The following is a 14,597-nucleotide window of genomic DNA, read 5'->3' on the forward strand; positions in this document are numbered from 1 at the left end:
TAAAGCACTGTATAGATGCAGATTTCGTAAATTGAGATGCAAAAAAAGTGTTGTGTTATTTAATTTTTTTTTCAAAAATGTAGATGGACTGTTTAAAGAGTTAATAAGATATGCATTTTATATTCATGTTTTCTCATTAATATAGCCGTCAAAAGCACCTTCTGCTGCTCGGCAGTGTTCTCCAACCAAGCAAAAAATAAACAAGTACTTTGTATTCAGACTAGTGGGTCATGGTCCAGAAGCTTGAAAAGCCATGCCCAACATCAAGATATGAAAACAAATTGTTTGTTTGTAAAAACTGGCACAGTTGAGTCAGTGGAAAACCACAATCATTTTACACAGATCAAACATGTTATTTTCCCATCTGGTTCTATATATGCTAAACTGCCCTTGTTTTCTTTTGGGGCCCTGAACTAACAAATTCATATCAGGCAAGGACTCATGACTTTTAGCTTGGTGACAAAGAGGAATATTGAAAGCTTCACCAAACCTATGGTTATTTTTTTAATGTCATATGTCTTAGATCTACAGAATCAACATAGCAAATGTTTTGGTCTGAAAAATCAAATCAGTTATGATCTCGTTCTAGCTGAGTTCAGAATCAGGACAATAATATTGCTGCAGCTAATTCAGAGAGCTGTAAAAGTTAATGTATCTAATTTGTTAGAACTGGGATCAGAACTCAAGTCATAATTGCTTTTGGGCAACATAGATATCAAATTTGTGGCAAGGATGGGTATAACTCATATCCACTGAATCATAAGATATTATCATCAAATACAAGTCTAGTCACTGAACATACTGTAGTAAAAAACTTTGGTGGCCATAAGTAGCAGTACTTTTTCATTTCACTTTTATTTTACAGAAAATTAAAAGAGATTTTGTGAAAATTTAAAAAGTATACTTTCAGTGACACTGCCAATATCTCCAAATGGCAGGACAGCTGAAAGAGAGTGTGATTTGTGCCTGAGTCTTAAATATACTCAATTATTAATATTTGGTTAATGATTTTAATGGAGCCTTAATGGTGGTTAGAATGCAGTATTGCAGGCAAACTCTGCCCACAGCCTGGAGTTTGATCCTGACTGGCTCAAGGTTGACTCAGCCTTTCATCCTTCTCAGGTTGGTAAAATGAGGATTTGGATTGTTCAGGGCAATCTGCTGACATTGTAAACCATTCAGAGAATGCTTTAAAGCACTATAGGGCGGTATATACATTTAAATGCTATTGCTAATGGTTTAATGTGAGGGAAGGGTCTAATAATGGGGCCATGAAGGGAAAGGTGTGCTGAGCTATACCCCAACATTGTTCACTTTGGCCAAAGCTGGAAAATCAAACAAACCAATTATTCTGATAAACACAAGATGTTACTACCTATGAAGAATAACTACAGGCAAAGTTGTTGAGTCCTAGCAGCCTGGTGATAAAGATGGATATGGCAGGAAAACCCAAAGCTTGTATTATATTATGCTCCAGAAGAAATATCTGCAGGAGCTTCCATTCCAGCTGGAAAAGGCAACTAAGAAAATGAGGGGGAGAGATATGCCGGTAATCTTTGGTGCTGCTAACCTTTGGCTTTATTGCTTTCTCCTGTGCGCTGCTTGGTGAGTCCAAGCATTGGGTTCAACTCCATCTGATTGGCCTGATACTGAGTTGCAAAATCTTTGGCCACGCCTCCTCCTTCTGGCTGAGCCTCAGTTTTTTTCAACTCAGTCAGCCTAGATAGACATTTTCTGAGTTGCTCCCAATAAATTAATAATTGGAATTAATTGGAATTTTTTAAAAAATAGGTTTTGTCTCTTTAAGAGAGTGGTGTGGCTGAATGAGCGGCTATTGTATACAACTCAGATTGGAGCTGTGATAATGCAGCAGGTACAATTGCCGTGAGGTCAACTTCTGGCTTACCAGATGACCCAGCGGATCGGAGCTGATAACGCCATCTTGTGGGCGGCGGCTCTTATTGCTTTGCAGCTTGCTGCTGGGAGGGAGAGAGAGAGAGAGAGAGAGAGAGAGCTTTGGGCGAAGTGCTGCAGCAATTTTGATTCCTCCAATGACAGAGGCTTCGGTTAGGAGCTTGGAAGGCACCTGAAAAGCACTTGTGGACCGTGTTGCCAGTCTTTGTGCTCATTGGGCAGGCGTTTGTAACCGTTTTGCCAGTTTGTATGGCCTTTTTGCCCCTGCCACCATTTTAATCATTGGCCTTGCACTTACAAGCCGTTTCGCCAGTTTGGCGCTTCTTTATTAAAACCTGAACTGCGCAGTGAGTACATAAGTGTTTATTGCGTGATAGCATCTACTTTGGAAATTGATTTATTCTGGAATTTACCAAGCCTTCATTAAGGATTCCCAGCTATGCCTAACAATCGGGATTCAGATAATAGTGATTATGCTGATTCATCCCCTGGGTGTTCTGACCCTAAGAGGGCTAGATCTGGAGATAAAGGCAAAGGCCCTGCCACCAAATCTAAGACTAAGCAGTCTAAATCCTCTTCTGCTTCTGATAAAGATGCTGAGAGAAGGCAAAAGGCATTGGAAAGGCATTTTGCTAGAGCTCAAAAGAAGGCAGAAACTGCTAATGCCCCAAGGAGTTCTGGTAGTGCTAACATACCTAGCCTCACACTAGCTCCTTCTCTGCAAATGCCAGTGCAGGACGATCAGATAAATTGGCCTCCCACTTTGATTACTGAATCACAGCAGTCTCAGGATATTCCCCCACAGGGAGGAAGTGATCAGGAACCTTTACCTTCTACTTCAGGAGTAGTGCCAAGGTCTGGCCCAGCTCTTCCCTTTATCTACAACGTTTACACCCACTGCAGCTGGAATCCGTCCTCAGGGCAGTTCTGAACAAATTCTGTCTGCTGAATTGTGCAGTGCCATTGCACAATCTATTGCTCAAAGTACTGGTGATGCACTCAACCAGAGGGGGTTGTTGGGGCCCTCACAGTCCAGGAGTGGTTGTTCTTCATTTGGACTATATCTTCTCCAGATCCGAGGTTCGTTGAAAAAAACTGAGGCTCGGCTGGAAGGAGGGGGCATGGTTAAAGATTTTGCAACTCAGTATCAGGCCAATCAGATGGAGCATCAGTATGGAGTTGAACCCCATACTTGGACTCACCTGCAGTGCGCCAAGAAGGAACATTCAGTAAGTACAACGTCTCTTCTATTCCTCTGTACTTTTGCCTTAGATTTGTATGACATTATGGGATCATGGCTGGCAAAGCAGTCAAAGCAATTTAATCCTTTGCATTTCTAAATGAAAGCAGGAAGTTTGTCCTGCAGAGTAATTCCTTGATTTCAATAAAATTTAATTATTTTCCACCTGTCACAACTCACACACTTTAAACATAAACCACAGTTATTTTTAATTAGATGAATTCATCAACAAAAACGGAAAAACTGTTGAAGTTAAAAAAAATAACAAAGATAAAATATATTTTGTTAATTGTTTTTAGGGTGATCCCACAAGGAGACAATATTGTAATTGTATTTAAGATATTTTACTGAGAATAATAACATATTTTCATTTAACCTAGATCCTATCCTCAACAGCCAATTCTAACTGGGTTATTGTTTTATTTGCAACCAGTAGATGATGCAAGATATATACAATCTTCTCATTGAACATGACATGTCATTATTAGCTTCAAAAGAACATTACGAATAGCAACAGAAACCAGTCAAAATATTTTTTCTTTCTATTCTAAATCTATATTGTAGACACCAGCCTATTCAGGTTTTCGACAGCTCATCTGCAACAACCTTGGAACCTATTTATTATGTTGTATATGTCCCATGGATGAGACAGAAATTATACTGATACCATGCCTGCTTTAACAGTGTAAACACATAGTTGAAGAGCAGGAGAACTGAACAATAGTCCCCAATTAACTGTTTATAAATATTGTGAAGTTAAGGAACACCAAGTTACCCAGAAAAAAGAAAAAGAAACACAAAATCACATGTTTCACACCAAGCATTTGTTTTGCCAAGCTATGCTTTATTATAGGACCATTAATCTATTTTACTGCCATGATCCAGAGATACTAAAGACAGTTATTTACATATTTTATTCATTTATTACAGTATTTTTATCCCACTCTAATCACCAGGCTCTGGGCAGTTTACAATCAATAAAAAAACAACAGATAAAACAGAATAGCACTATAAAACCCAGAATCCAATTTCAAGAATTGTAATTAAAAAAATATAAAATAAGAAGCAATGACCAGCAAAGAGGAAATGCAACAAATAGCTACTTAGATTCCCAAATGTCTAGTAAAATAAAACATATTCATTGTCTTCCTAAAAATATTGGGGAAGGGAAAGCATCAGGTGACAAACTATTTCAGCTGGCAGCTCCCAGGCCTCTCACCCTGTATGATGAACAACTGAATGGGGAAGAATTGCCAAGCCTTCCCTCTTAACTTAATCACACTGGATAGGCAGATTCTGCATGGCAGATAGTTATTTTGCTCTCTAGCCACAAAATAAATTAACTTTCATATTGGTTCAAAACCAAGTACCAGTTAACCAAAAATTACTGTGTCAGTGGAAGATTCCCCCCACCCCCGAAAATGCCATAGTGGACTTTTTAAAAACTTACTCCTTGAGTGTGTACAATCTCCAAGTTGCCAGTCTGGAAGTAATCTGAATCTAAACCCTAAAATCTTTCCAAAAGGACTACAGAAATGAATGGTCTATGAAATGAGAGATTCCAGCTAATGTAAGGCTGATGTTTTATGGATGGTGAATTAGTACAATATAAATAAATACAAATCATTGGTTTTGCTCATATATGTTGGCAGCTTAACCTAACATTAGCCTCCACTACAAACATATGTTTTGCATATATACATTTTCTACAGCATTTCTCCAGGGATCACATAATAATTGATGTTTTTCCACAACCCGGAGGCTCAGTGGCTAAGATGTTGAGCTTGTCAATTGAAAGGTTGGCAGTTCAGTGGTTCAAATCCCTAGTGTGCGTAATGGGGTGAGTTCCTGTTATTTGTCTCAGCATCTGCCAACCTAGCAGTTCGAAAGCACATGAAAAATGAAAGTAGAAAAATAGGGATCACCTTTGATGGGAAAGTAACAGCGTTCCGTGTGTCTCATGCCGACCACATGACCACGGAGACGTCTTCAGACAGTGCTGGCTCTTCAGCTTTGAAACAAAGATGAGCACTGCCCCCTAGAGTCGGGAACAACTAGCACATATGTGTGAGGGGAACCTTTACTTTTACTTTTACCATATTCTCCAGTTTCACATAGCCACTGGGGATTATTTGTTTTTTGTTTAGATAAGACACGCAATAAAAGGTGCATCGAACCTTCCTGGCTTCCTAGTGTTTTAAAATTTTTATTCATGATCCTGGGCACAATTCCTGTTTCTGGTTTCAACAAGCCAGGCATATCTATCAATAGATTCCCAGAAAATAGTTTGATATCTGAAATTAAACCGCTTCTGCTCTTGTCACACAGTTTGTCTCAAATGACAGCATTTGGCCTGGGAAGAGATCTGCAGCCTTGGAAGAACAAATTCAGCACCCATCTCTCAAACTCAATTTCGCATTTTCCTGTCTTCAATTCCTTCCGCCTCATTGACTTCTCAGTGTGTGAAATGTTACTATTCTTAGTCCAAATAAAAAGAACTTGTTACTGTCTTATTTACTATTCATTTGCTGTATACTTTTGTTGATACCCACATTTTTATGAACAACTATCCCCAACGTTGTCTTTGATGTGAAATTTGCTGTAAACTACAAATGTGAATGGATCACTTTCTTTGAAATATAGATTTTTGTATTGCGAAATCTAGAAAAATGTAGCTATCAATGCACCAGTACACCAGTTGGCTACAAGTCTCCAAACAAATCGTGAAAACTTACATTTAAAATATAAACTGAACTTATTTCTCTTAAACTACAATGCTTTGCAAAGCCTTCTAGTATATTAGCAATTACAGCTAATGTCACGAGAAAGTTTATTTTTTAACAGCATCTGATTAAATAACCATTGACTGCTTTGATATGCATTATACTAACAAAATTACTTTTTAAAAATATTATAAAAATAATAAAAAAAATTCCTGTAAGAAGCATACTGGTTTGGCCACTGATTTTTTTTTTCTTTGTGTACGGACTACAATACATTAGAAACTGATTTTTATAACATCACTTTAATTATTTTAAATAAGAATGAATAAGCAGCTTTTCATCTGAGAATTACAGATAACACTATAAAGTATTTTGTGTATATTAATGCACTTACATCTTATTACACTAAATTAATTAAACTTTGAATAGGGCAAAACCTGAAAATTCTGCATGTCTAATTTGTCCACCAAAGCGGTTTGTATAATGAATGTTTTGTAAGGGTATTATGTTATCACTACACAGCATATGATTGCACTGCTGCTCTATTCACTTTCAGCGAGTACTATCGAAAACTGCACAGCATTATAGATAAACCATTAGCCTGTTATCCCCAGGGGATATGACAAGTTACATCTGCCTGGAATGAGGCCACCTCAGTTATTGCAGCCTACTCGTCACCAAACATCACCAGTTAGTGAGTAACAGAACCACAAAGGATTTGTCACTCCTAGGATGGCAGACAACCTTAAGCCAAAAAGCCACCCCTAATGTCCATTAATAAGAGGAGGGTTCCAGAGGTCAATACTAAAGCCATTACAAATGTATTTGGAGAAAAGAAGTTGCTCATGCAAGACTTAGCCTGTATAACTTGTGGCACACAAAACTACAGTAGTGGCCAAAATTGTGGAAATCTTTTGGGAAAAGTGTATTTTCTAAAACTAGCTAATAACACCACTTTTTTTTAGTAGTATCATCAAATTATACATCAATGGAAAGATAATTTAATCAAGAATGTAATGGAATATTTTTATGAAGGATTTGTTATTAGAAATAGCACAGTATTCCTAATGGTAAAATGTAAAAGGAACTACAGAAGATTCTAGAGACATAAGAAAAGGAGTTGGAATGAGTCTGCAGACAATGTGGTAGCAGGTTTTACAGCAACTGTGCAGTCAGCATGTATATTCTGCAACAAAATTGCATACCACCTGGTGAGCAAACAGTGTCATCGTGTGTCTTTAGCAGCAAGTTTTCCTTCTGTAACTCAGTGTAATACTTATTTTTTTAAATGCTATAAATTGTTATTGGGAAATTAATTATTTCTCTAATAATAGAAATAAAAAATGGGTAAAAAGAAGCAGATCCTTTATATGTATATGTAAAATTAGTGGAAATGCCCATTTTTTTTCTGGGATCTTTTTTGCTTTGTTAATCTCTTGAATTGTTATTGATTTGCTTAACATTTATCTGTGTTCTTCAAGACATTTTTAAGTTCTGAAGGTTCTATATGTTTCCAATTTGTCTTTTTTAATTTTTTGCCTGGGATATAATTCCTTTAAATAGTTTGCAAAGTCTACTATTTCTGATCTTGTATTTAATACTTTGTTGTCTTTGTCTATTTCTTTCTTATTATCTTCCTAATTTTATATGCCAGAAGTTTTCCCAGCTTATTTTTCAAAATGATTTTATTTGCCATACCTTATCTTCTTTTGAAGTTCTGCTGTTCCAAGAAATTTAGTTATTTAATTTTAATTAACTCTTTCAGTGTTTGTTGATCTGGATTTCAGTGTTAGAGTTATGTCATTCTGGGAGTGAGATAGGCGGTACCTAAATTTGATAGTAAATAAATAAACCTAAATGTTTTCTTGTTGGGTCAGCTTAAGCACATGATTAGCCACAAGGCCTATTCCATTTATAGTAGTGACCAAAATTGTGGAAACCTTTTGGGAAAAGTGTATTTTTGAGGTTTGATGGCTAATAACATGACTTTTTTTTTTTTGGAGTTTCAAGATAATTGTATTCCACTGCTGGAATGGCCTGGGAGTAGCCCAGACCTTAACCCTATTGAAAATCTATGGAGCCGACCAGTGGTGGGATTCAGCCAGTTCGCACCACTTTGGGAGAACCGGTTGTTAACTTTCTGAGCAGTTTGGCAAACTGGTTGTTGGAAGAAATCATTAGGGCAGAGAACCGGTTGTTAAATTACTTGAATCACACCACTGGAGCCGACTAAAGAAACTTGTTAGTCAGAAATGACCCAGCAATAAAACCCAGTTAATAGAAGCAATCATTCAATCTTGGTTCACATTATAACAGCTGCAGAACTAAAAAAACATGGTTCGCTCCATGGGAAGACATTGTTAAGGCCGTAATTCATGCTAAAGGTTATCCAATTAAGTATTAACTGACATGTTAATTTTTGTATATCTCATTTTTTCTACGTGTTTCACTTTTCTTCTTTATACTGTAACTGTTATTTTCTTTCCAAGGTTTTTGCTTCAAAGCTTAACTAATCAATCATGTGATATTCAACATTAATCCATAACCAGGACTATATGCCCATTCAAACAATCTAGACTCTGAAGTTTTCACCAAAGAGGGCCCTCACTCTGCTGCTGTTGCTCAAATAATTTCAGTTCTTATGATCATATGCATGTTGGGTGTTAATGTTTACTGGAGATAAGTCTTTGCAAATATGATTGAAACATACTGACTTCCACAACACAGCTCTTCTGCATCATCAGCTGCTCTTCTGGTTTCCAGAACGTATATGCACGCTGGCCAGCTGGTCTTCACGGGTGCCGGAACACCAGAAAACAGCCTGAAAATGGCCCAAAAAAGGCAAAAAAACTGGCTGTTTGGGGGGCCTTTTTAGGCCATTTTTCAGACTGTTTTCAGGCTGTTTTTGGCCCAAAAACACCCAAAAAAACCACCCTCAAAAAATGGTGTGAAAATGGTATGGAAAATGGCTTGAAAATAGCCTGAAAATGGCCTGTTTTTTTACTGTTCTCAGGCCATTTTTAGGGCGTGAAAACCAGCTGGATGGCGCAGATGTGTGTGCCGGAAACCCAAAGGCCAGCTGGCTGGCATGCGCATGCAAGCGCGTTCTGGTTTGGGCACTTGGTGCCAAAAAGGTTCGCCATCATTGATATATAGGATTGCAATCTATGGAGGGAATATGTAAAAACTACAATGCAGATTATATATTATATATTACTTGGTAAACTTAAATGCTGACGCTTTAGAGCTTTTCAACTTTTTAAAAAAGTGTTGTTTTGTAATTTCCAAATTAGGAACCGTGGACATAACCTAGCACGTAGTTAAGTGTATTTTGATCATATCAGAATCATAAAGAACTAGAACATGTAATTCCTCAGAGAGCTAGAGACAGTTTTTAATGGGGTGACATTGCACAGTGTTTTGTTTTTTTTCTCCAGGGTCATGGTGATGATCTCGCTTTAAACTGCTTTTGCAATGTTTCAAGCTGAGGAAAGGCAAAATGTGATGAATGCTGCTTAGCACTATACAATCTGGCATCACTGTCAGATACATCTATTTGATCATAGCCATTGCAAGTCATCACTTTTCGGCGTGGGTCTCCAACTATGTGTTTTATCATGTTTTGCACATAATAAAACACATAGGAAAGCAGTCATTAAAAGGGTGAATGAGGAAAAATAAAGAAAAATGCAAAAGTCAATGTATTTGCCAACTGTCAGACACTGAGCCAGAACAACACAGAACAACATAGTAATCTCATATGGTTCGGTTTTTCACTACTAGTACAAGAAAATATTAATATGCTGAGAAATGGTAACAGTTCTTTTTAATTAAAATCTGTCCAATTTTCATTAAACTGAATTACCTTCCCAACCAAAAAATGGTGTAACCACTAAGAACCTCATAGTTCTGCTGCTTATATAAATTCTGGTTTTTGAATAATCTCAGCAAGAGAAGCTATGGCCTATATCTACAAATGGGTCCAATTATTATTATTATTATTATTATTTCAGAAATATAATCCAAATATCTTGAACTGGGTTCTTGCATTGACAGCCTTACCCTGGATCATTGACTTCAGCAGGACTAAGTAACTGTCCACTGGTGGGCAAGACATGAATTCCGCCCCCCCCCCCATTCTATTAGAATTGCTTATAGCATCATTGTTTGATTAATTAATTGATTGGGCTCTTGAAAAGAAGTAATTAAAATCCATTTGCCACCCTGAAAATGTGGCAATGTGGTATGTTATTTACTGACAACAGTCTGAGCTTTGACCATCTAGTGTCCCACTCCCAGCCTTCTGGAACTGAAGATTTGGACTGGATTTGAAACACTGACAGCATGTTGATCAGATTCATATATCAGCTTAAATATCAAATAAATAGCTCAATGCGATTTATCAATCAAGGCACTGTATTCATAATATTCAGAGATCCCATGTATAACCCTTGTGTAAATGCAATATCCTAAGTGGTGTAAATATCTGCTTGGATCAAATGTCACTTTAAGCTATTACTTGTTTTATCCAAGCTCTGTTGAATAATCAATAGTGGCTTGGTTTACACATAATATTAAACCATGAACCTCAGTCACTCTTTTTAGCCTTTGGACATAAATCAAATAAACAAACTATGATGATTGGTTTCCCCGCTCATACTAAACCAAAACCAAACAAGTTTATGCTTTATCACAACATATAAACCCAATCTTGAAATCAAAATGTAAGAGAAAAACAGGTGTTGAGCAATTGCAATGACTTTTATATTTACATATTGTTCCAAGGCTTTAAAATATGCTTATCACCAAATCAAATTCAGTTACAAAATAAATAAGAAATACAATCTGTTTAAGTTGCCAAATCAAATTTTGACATTTAATAAATGAAGTAAAGAAATCTTGTTTCAATCTGTTTCTTACACAACCAGAAAATTTCTGCGAAATTAACTTTTAATTAGACTTCTTGAAAGACAGAAAAGAGTTACATGTCAGAGCTTGGAATAGGTATCACAAAGCCAAGTATCCAACAATTTGACAAAGGTGCAACATGGAAATGAAAAGGCAAACAAGCAAACAGCTTCATGTTATTCTTCTCACTATAATTGACAGATTCAGATTTTAAAATATTTATTTATTTATACACACAATTTACAGAGCCTCATAGTAGTAATTCTGGATAGTGTACAAAGATTAAAACCATCCTAACAATATAATCTATAGTGACCAGACGTCCCGCTTTTGGTGGGACAGTCCCGCTTTTGAATAATTTGTCCCGCGTCCCACAGCATTTCAAAAAAGTCCCAATTTTTCCCCCACTCCCATTCTGAAAATGGGAGGTGTCAACGCAAGAGGAGGAGGAGGAGGCGGAGAAAGGGGAGTGGTGGAGAAGTGGACGCAAGATCGCCCGCTGCCTGGAAGAGCCGAGAGGAGAGCCGAGGACAGCCGAGCCTGCCTGGAAGAGCCGAGAAGCAGCAGCCGTTCCTCCTCCTTCAGCCAGGTGGCGAGACTCAGCGCGCATGCGCAGCGCCCCCCCCTCCCCCCCGGTCAATGGTGTCCCGCTTTGCCATCGCTGAAATCTGGTCACTTTAATATAATCCAAAACAATAACCTCTTAAATTGGAAAAAGAAACTATCACCAACAGACCCCACCAAGTTGTCTGACCCAAATGCCAGGAGAACTGCTTCAGAGTCTCGCAAAAGCCTAACAAGATTGAGGGAGAAGACTATTCCATAGGGCAGACCAAATTTTGGGGTGCTATCAGTTTTTGCTTTTGCCTGCAGTGACCACCAACAGTATCAGTCAGGGAACAATAATATGGTCTCCATGGGCATCAAGAGGATCTTGCTGCTTTCTCTTACATCTCTTACACTACATCTTACATCTTACATCTCTTACATCTTACATTACATTACATCTTACTACATTACATCTTACATTACATCTTACTACATCTTACATCTTACATCTCTTACACTACCTGACTCTGTGGTCTCTTCCCAAAATCTCCAAAGCTTTAACCAAAAACTGTCTACTATTGACCTCACCCCATTCCTAAGAGGTCTGTAAGGGGCGTGCATAAGAGCACCAGCGTGCCTACCGTTCCTGTCCTATTGTTTCCTTTCGTTATATCCAATTAATATAGATATTGCATACTCTTACTTATATATATATGCTTATATATTGTATAGTTATTTCATGATTCGCTTATATATACTGTGTGACAAAATAAATAAATATAAATAAATAAATAAATAAATAAAATAAAATAAAATAAAATAAAATAAAATAAAATGAAGGAAGCTGCATTCTACTCAAAGTTCCACTCCTTTGTACTTGCTTGCAATGTCACAACCTAAGAGGCAGAACTGAAGTCATAATAGACTGACACTGCTTTTGCCAGTTTGCCCCCTCCCCCACTCCCAATATCTTACTGGTTTTCTCATTATAGTTGTCAGAATATAAATTGTACTATTCTAGAGGGGGAGAGAAGGATTTGAAGGAGACCCGGCAAAATCCCGTCTCAGGTTATTGGCTCCTGTCACTGGTAGCAGAAGCCATGCAATGTTCTGTCCTCTGCTGCAAAGCACCTAATGTAACTGCCTCAGTGTGCTGACACAGTCGTGTTGCAGCTCACTATGGAAAATTTAAACTGACAGGCAAGTCAGCAACAACTCAGCCTAAGAGGGCAAAGGAGCTCGATATCAGAGTATGCCCTAGCCCAGTGGTATACAGGCAATCCAAGACTTGCAGCCGGTCACTTAGTAACCATACAAAGTTACCTCTGAAAAGGTGCTTATAAGGCAATTTAAAATTACAAACTGCTCCCCCACCATCAACTGATTGCATTTTGTGTGCTTGATAACTGGCCTGCATTTACAGCTGTTTGCAACATCCAACAATCACGTGACGACCAGCATTTACTTCTGGTTTCCAGCAAAAAACGTTCATTGTGGACGATGGGTTCCCTTAAAAATGGCAGCGCTTACTTAATGTCACTGCAAAAAAAAATGTAATATTGAGTCAGTCATGCGATGATCCACTTAATGACCAGCACAATTTAGGACCATAAACCCAGGATCAACTATAGTCGAGGACTAGCTAGAAGTGTAAAATTCAAACACGAACCTTTTACCACCTTTGGTGGACTTGCAAAAAGAGCTGAGCAATATTGGATTGAAATTAGCAATGTAATAGATAAAATCTTGAAAATTTAATCTACAATTCAGACTAGAAACTCTTTTGTTAGGGTTTATGGATAAAACATTGGAAAACACATACGGTGTGTTATTGTTATATATAATATCAGCAGCACAACTTTTATATAGAATAGAATAGAATAGAATAGAACAGAATAGAATAGAATTCAATTCTTTAATGGCCAAGTGTGATTGGACACACAAGGAATTTGTCTTGGTGCATACGCTCTCAGTGTACATAAAATAAAAGTTTCGTCAGGAATCATAAGGTACAACACTTAATGATAGTCCTAAGGAACAAATAAGCAATCAAATCATATTAGAAAACAATCAATGTAATATGTGGGCAGCTTTGGAAAGACAAAATCACATTAGTAGAAGAGTTATAAAAATGAGTGACCTGGGAATGATAGCTATGTTGATAGCCCTGGTGAGAGAAAAATCACTGAAGTTCATCTATAATTGGAAGCCCTTTGTGAACGTTTTACCAAAGATGCGGAGGGGGGGGGGAAATAAAATTTTAACATATGTATTTGATAATTTTAAAAAAATTTAAAGGAAGGGGAAAGAGGGTATTTTTCCCTTCCCCCCTTTTTTTGGGGCGGAGGGGGAATTGGATATTATATTATAGTCTTCAACTAAGTATCTAATGTAAGTGTTCTTTATATCCTTGCAACAAGCTGACAGCCGTTCACTGTATATATTTGTTTTCTTTTCTTTCTTTTTTCTTTATACCTCTTCGTGTATCTATTCCCATTCTCTTTTTATTCTTTATCTTTTCTCTTGATTGTTATTTATCTTGTTTTTTATGTGTGAATTTTATAAAATTATGAAAGGACGACTACGTATAAGTCCCACTATCATTTTCAATGGTAGCACTGCTTTTTTTTGGAAAACATTTCTTCTGCACTACTCCTTTTTGAATGTCTGGATAGCATGTTCTATAATTCATATTTAATATATGCTGCCTAATAATTGTGAGTTTTATCTATAGCTGTGTAGTATGACTATAATTGATTGGATTTTTCTTTCATGTGTCTTGACTTTCAGAGAATTGTTCTTTGCCCTAATGCAGGGGTCGGCAACCTTAAACACTCAAAGAGCCACAGAGGTCCTAACTGGAAGCCCCCGTTCAATTCTGGAGCTGACCGGAAGTCTGGTTCCCCTATCATAGTCTCCTCCTAGCGGAGCATCCTTTTTTCTCTGCTGACCGGAACTCCGGTTCCCCCACTATAGAGTCTCCTCCTAGCACGGCGTCCTTTTTCCTCTGCCTGTCCTAACCGAAAGCCCTATGAATTGTGGAGCCGACCAGCAACAGGGAGCGGCAGCAGAGGGATGAAAGAGCCACATGTGGCTCCAGAGCTTCAGGTTGCTGACCCCTGCCCTAATGTGTTTCTTTTTTAGATTGAAGCCGATCTACACTTCTCTTTGTTAGAAGAAAAATGCTAAAGATTTTTAGCAGCCGAGATGAAGGTTCATATAACTTTTTCATCATTTTCCTTGTGACAAGATTTATGTCAAGT

At 37.6% G+C, this 14,597-nt stretch overlaps 1 protein-coding gene across 1 annotated transcript; it reads left to right on the forward strand.

The window, feature by feature from the left end:
* The first annotated feature begins 2,353 nt into the window (after positions 1–2,353).
* Positions 2,354–5,899, forward strand: LOC131187489 (uncharacterized). The gene is made up of 3 exons (XM_058161837.1): positions 2,354–2,644; positions 2,763–3,143; positions 5,483–5,899. The coding sequence occupies exons 1-3, from the start codon at positions 2,354–2,356 to the stop codon at positions 5,603–5,605; spliced, it is 795 nt and encodes a 264-aa protein (XP_058017820.1). The 3' UTR covers positions 5,606–5,899.
* Positions 5,900–14,597: the final 8,698 nt, after the last annotated feature.

This window comes from Ahaetulla prasina, chromosome 1 (assembly GCF_028640845.1).
Source record: "Ahaetulla prasina isolate Xishuangbanna chromosome 1, ASM2864084v1, whole genome shotgun sequence".
NCBI lineage: Eukaryota > Metazoa > Chordata > Lepidosauria > Squamata > Colubridae > Ahaetulla > Ahaetulla prasina.

Excerpts from the sequence above, each read along its gene's own strand:
- LOC131187489 (XM_058161837.1), top strand. The coding sequence starts at position 2,354 with ATGCCTAACAATCGGGATTCAGATAATAGTGATTATGCTGATTCATCC. Across the intron at positions 2,645-2,762 it reads CTCCTTCTCTGCAAATGCCA|TGCCAAGGTCTGGCCCAGCT; the intron begins GTGCAGGACGAT and ends CTTCAGGAGTAG. Across the intron at positions 3,144-5,482 it reads GCGCCAAGAAGGAACATTCA|TTTGTCTCAAATGACAGCAT; the intron begins GTAAGTACAACG and ends CTTGTCACACAG.